The 6000-nt window shown below is 32.5% G+C and overlaps 1 protein-coding gene across 1 annotated transcript in view; it reads left to right on the top strand.

The window, feature by feature from the left end:
• Nucleotides 1–201: 201 nt before the first annotated feature.
• LOC123880437 (homeobox protein caupolican) overlaps nt 202–6000 on the top strand; it is a 129416-nt gene continuing 123617 nt past the window's right edge. The window contains exon 1 of the mRNA XM_045928564.1: nt 202–414. Within this exon, the coding sequence (XP_045784520.1) occupies nt 373–414 (42 nt within the window). The 5' untranslated portion in view covers nt 202–372. The remainder of the gene's footprint in view (nt 415–6000) is intronic.

Below are 6000 nucleotides of genomic sequence, written 5' to 3'. Positions count from 1 at the left end.
CCATCGCACCGCAAAAATCGCTGCGGCGCGGGTCAAACGGCGACGCGTGAAAAGAAGCCGTTTGCATCGGTGTGCGGCAGTGTTCGGGCGCCAGTGTGCGTGCGCGGGAAAGAGAGGTCTAGCAGAGAGCGGGACGGCTGCGCCAATTACCGTCACCTGGCGGGCAGCTACCGCATTACCCACTAACGCCGCGCGCGCGACCACGCGCCGTCTCGGGCTCGCTTCGCTCCGTCACGCTCCGCGACGACCCGCGGCCGTCCGCGTATCGATCCCGACCCGACATGCGACCGGACCCGGACCGGTGCCCGCGAAAACTGTGAAGTGAGTTCTGTGACTGAACTTTGCGTGCTAAACACTTTATTGTAGTGAAAAATGACCTCACAATTCGCCTTCCGTGGATCTCCTCCAAACCAGGTAAACACTCAGACCTATATAAAATTAGCTAATATAGTTCTGAAATGCTGATAAATATTTGCGGGCTTAAAGTTTTAAGTGACGTTGCATGTAGAAACAAATGCCTAAGTTACGTCAGTTAAAATTAAGAGTTCCTGTGGTAGAGTTTCATGAATAAACTTCCCACTTAAAATTGTTGTTATTGTCCCTTTGCTAAGCGATTTTTATAAATTCCCAATGTTTGTATAGTTTGTTGACATGGTTCTGTTACGCTTACGAGGTTATCCATTCAGCTAAGATTTTTATTGGCAATAGGCCAATACCGTTAAAATACTATTAAAGTTACTTTATGCTTATTAAGGCAGACTATACATAAACATTTTGTATTATTTACATTGTTTTGTATGTTAGAACGTTTTTAAAAATAGTAAAAATATGTGATGCTTATAAATTGACTTAGGAACGTAGAGTGATTTTCGATTCGTGTATTCTTGGTCAACTTGGTATTAAGTAAAAATTAATAAAAAATAATTTAGTTTGAATTATTGTAGAGAATTTTAATTAAATATGAGTTTCAATTACTGTACAATGTAGAGCATTGTAGGTAACTTTCACTTGTATTCTAATCATACTTAAATGTATTTTGAATAGTTAGTACATAGAAAAGCAATAGGCATAAGGTAAAACTTAGATGGAATTGATAAACCAAAATTTATTAATTTTAATAATTGTAGAGACGTTTTATAAATAAACGATTGTATTTTTTATTGTAACTGGGTTTTCAATTACGTAGTAAGTCAATATAAAAATGCGTTAACCTACCTATACACAAATTACCTATTCAGTAGGTAATTTAACTTACGTTATAGGTAGCTACCTATATATTACTTAGGTACACGTTATATTTGTTCAAGACGTATTGTAAAGTCATATAATGTACCGGTAGGTCCTACCTATCAGCTGAAATCAATTAGCAGCTGAATTAGATTAGTTTTCATTTTTGTAGAGCCGTTTCAAATCTTAGTGAAAGCTGAAGTAGGTAGGTAGGTACTGTTTGAATCAGAGTTTTAAGATGCTCTATTTACCAAGCTCTATTGCCTTGGCATCGAGCATGAAATCAATAAAAAAAATGAACCGACACATTCAGGTCTAAGTCATTCACATTGTAGAGTCGTAAGCTAAGTAAATTCCCTATTAATGCAAGTAAATGGAAAAGCAGATAAAATCAACTTCAAACAATGCAATCATTGTATTGCTGAGAAGGGCTTACATATGTTGAGTGGAGGCGAGGCATACAAAATCAGAACCTAATTTGGTTAGCCACCTACAAAACAATCAACTACATTATGTTACACTTTGAATAACATTATATCGATCAGTGAAATTTTATATTTTGACCGCACATATTTTAATTTTGTTTTATTAGGAAGCCAACGTTATACAAATAAGTACCTACCTACCTACCTACTACTTTTTTATGATAACTTAAGTAATCAAACAGTATAATTTTCTTAGACTTCGACTCATTTGCCCAAGTACAGTTAAACAAAAAACAGTTTGTGTCCATAGGCAATTAGGCCTTGCGAGCTAACCCAATATAGTAATTGATCTATAATCTAAAATTAAATAATCGAGCAACAAATATTTTATACAATATAATTTTAAAATAACATAGTACTCAATACTCATCTACCTAATATAAAATTAATATTGACAAAAACATATATGGGTAGGTACTAAATATAGCTTATTAATGTAAGATGTCTTAATTACATAAATTATTTTATTATTATTGTTCATAAGGACATACCACGTGTTGATGTTTATGCTATAATATGACACAATGATATTCTCATTGACAATAATTAATTTATAAAATATATATAACATTATGGGCTTTTCATGTACCTAAAACTATATGATATATACAATAATATGAGAAACCATTTTGTATTCAATGTAAATTACATTATTCATTAGTATTAATTTACATTTATGGAACTTATGTTTTATAACTTATATTACTTATAACAGTTTGGTACTACAAAAATCGATTTGGACCAACATAAAAAAAAACATTCGGTTCCAATCATTGAGTACCTCCCTTTTTGACTTTTGAAGTCAGCCAAAAATAAACAATATCTAAGCAAAGCTCTACCACAAAGGACATTTTCCTAATAACATGAATTAGGATATCAGTTAGGTAATTACTTTCTTAATAAGCATTATATGACCATGTTGCTATTATTTTTTATGTAAATAGTATATTTTATCAAACTTAGGTAAAACAATAGTAATTAGATATATTACGCGTTCATAATTTGGCGTTTGTTAGACACACCTGCCATGGTAATATTTTCAGATAACATATTTTTAGTAGTGACCTAATTTTAATAATTGTGATCAAACGTGATGTATATTTATTCAAGTCAAACTTTTCATTTTAGGTAAAGTCTACACTGTCTTTAAATTATTGATACCTACTTACTGATATTTTTTTTTCTAAACGTACTTACACCTTTGTCTTATTTTTCGTTATCTTGAAGAGAGATGATAGCTACTTTAATATCTTTTTTATATTTTAAATTGACCTTACACTCGCAGATAATATTATTTTGAGATATGATATAATTGCCTCGTGTACTTATTTTGACAGATTCTTATACCTATACAAAAAATACTACCACCCTATTCCTTAAATAGTAGCATTCGTTATAATTTTAATCTTATATTTCTAATATACCTCCTTCACGGTCAAAATTTTTCAATATAGACTGTGAATATATTATTTTAATTTCATCCAATTAAAGATGAATCACTTTATAACTAGTTACTTTTTAAATATTCCATCAGATATCATCAGGTTTTCATTAGGTACATTATCTTTATTAGTCAAACAAACAGGTAATTATATTTTAATTATAATAAAAATATGTAATTAAGCGCTTATATAACACCTCATATGACTTTAAAGTAAGTATGAATTTTCATATTTTAATAGCTTTTTTTCCTCTGGAGCTTCTTAACACAATATTAATAAAGTCTCTTAAATTGTAAATAATAATAATACCTATACAATTCTAAGACATTTGTTGAACTTTGAATTCATTTCAATTATTACTATTACTATTCAAATAATATATATTATATTCACCTATTTGTATGCCAACGATTATGTATGATGTACTTTTTATTGATGTATAAAGTAGGTTTTCTTTTTTTTACGTCAAACCAGCATGTAATCGTAAAATTTATTTAGATAGGTACATACTGTCAATGACATAAATATCCTATAGTACAACTTATCTTCACTAAACCTCCTTTATACCAAATAAATTTATAGTTGTAATTTTCACTTTTTACTTTGGGAGTTAGTTTCAGCCTTAAATAATTCTATAAATACATTGAGATGAACGAAATGAATACATATTTCTAATTCATCGGAGTTTAGCATCTGATAAGGATCGTTTCAAAGCTCAGCCTGTCCATATATTTGACACGTGACATTTCACACCTTGACGTTTCCAATAGGCGTTTTACCTATTTTTAAACTAGGTAAACGCGTCCTATCTTAGGCCACATTATCACTGTCCATCAGGTGTCACTGTGATCAAGCGCTTACCTATAATGAATTTCAAAAAAAAGTACTTAAATGTTCATTTTGAGCTACAGGTGGTACTATAGGTCAACTTGTAACTCAAATTAAACACAGTAAATATTTTTCATTTTCATTCATTGATTAATTTACATTTCTTTATTAACTTACTATTTGCTTACCTACAGTATTGTAGAGTTTAACTAGTCCTATCTTAATACATTAAAGTCAAAGCCAAAGTCAAAATCATTTATTCAAAGTAGGTACAATTGTACTCCTTTTGATGGTCGAAATTGTTAAATTTGTACGGAATAGTGGTGATAAACTAAAGCTACGAGCTAAAAGGAAAAGGTCTCTGTCTGACTGACTGATATATCAACGCATAGCTTAAACTACTGGATGGAACGGGCTAAAAGCTATTATAGCATTAAGAAAGGAAAATTCAATTACTAAAGGGTTAAAATCACCATTGTGGTTTAAATGCGGAGTTTAAAAGTCAGTTTTAACTAATGCCTAAAATTATAGATGGCATGCCTATATATAAATATTTAACATATTTCATTCTAATGGCCACTATTTGTAATGGTCTGTATCCGATAAAATACGGTTCATATATTACTATCTGTGACATAATATTATGTACCTAGCTTTTGATATTTTATGATAAGCTTGTTGACTCGCCCCAGCTTTGCTCGAGAGAAATTTTCGAAAAGCTGTTTTAATCTACTTTACACAGAAAACCTACATACAACATCTTAAGTTTCTAAACCCAGTGGTTTGAGCTGTTCTTTATTACGTCAGGCAGTCAGTTTCTACTGTTAATAAGTACTTTATTAGGCACAGATAGCTATATAAATAAAAAATATATATCTACTAATCAATGGCTAGGATCTCGTATCTGATGTGTTTGAATGAGTTTAACACGTTTTCTAATGAGAAATTAGCACGACAATTTTGTATAAAAATTACAACTAAATGATTTTACAGTACACTAATCTAAGAACTTTACTGTGGGTATTCTAATTGCAGGTACTTAGATAGATTCCGGTATTCTATGAAAAATAAAATTATAACTACAGGTACAATTACTAAGGTTTACATTCGCTGTACAGTAAGACTAATCTAAGAATATTACTGTATTCTAGCTGTAGTTAGATTCCGGTATTCTTTGAAAAATAAAATTACAATTATACAATTAAGTATTACAATTATTAACGTTCACGTTCTTTGGAAGATAGGAAGATCGCCTGTTTGGTGTAACCTGTGCAGATACCCTAGCTTAGCTGAATCCAGGTGACCATCAGGTGACCTCGTTCGGGCAGCAGTGGCAAACGTGCCAACAGGCGCAAATAATATGAGGTTCTCGCTGGTAGTCTCCAGGCCTTTTGGGGTGGAGACCAGGAGGCCGTAGGGTCTGGGGCTTGAGCACTTTTGGAGTCTAATGGCGGCTACCTCGGCCAAAGAATTAGTTTGGCCATCAAAGCGGCAATGCTGCCAGTTGAGTGCTTGAGTTCTATGCTCCGCTGGATTGGATATTGGCAACGTTAGAGATTCAAGGTTAGAGTTTAGTTTTAATTTCAATATAGGTACTTACTATTATCAAAGTCAAAGCCTTCAAAATAGATAGGTGCCATTGTACACTTTTTGATCGTCAATTGCAGAATTTGTGAGATGAATGATGGAAAAACCACTTATGCAATTAATTACGTTAAGTTAAAACAAGATTCCGGGGATACAAACCCACCCAGATCTGAGAAGAATCCCACAACACTACTACCACTAAATTAAAAATTTATAACACTCCCGACAAGTGAAGGTTACAGTAACTAGAAAAGAGCTGATAACTTTCAAACGGCTGAACCGATTTTCTTGGAGTATAGCTAAGAACACTTTCGATTAAGCCACCTTGAAAAAAAAACTAAATTAAAATCGGTTCATTAGTTTAGGAGCTACGATGCCACAGACAGATACACACGTCAAACTTATAACACCCCTCTTTTTGGGTCGGGGGT

The sequence above is a fragment of the Maniola jurtina genome, chromosome Z, assembly GCF_905333055.1.
Source record: "Maniola jurtina chromosome Z, ilManJurt1.1, whole genome shotgun sequence".
NCBI classification, from domain to species: Eukaryota; Metazoa; Arthropoda; class Insecta; order Lepidoptera; family Nymphalidae; genus Maniola; species Maniola jurtina.
The sequence above is the reverse complement of the archived record's forward strand: the minus strand, read 5'-3'. Positions and strand labels throughout refer to the sequence as shown.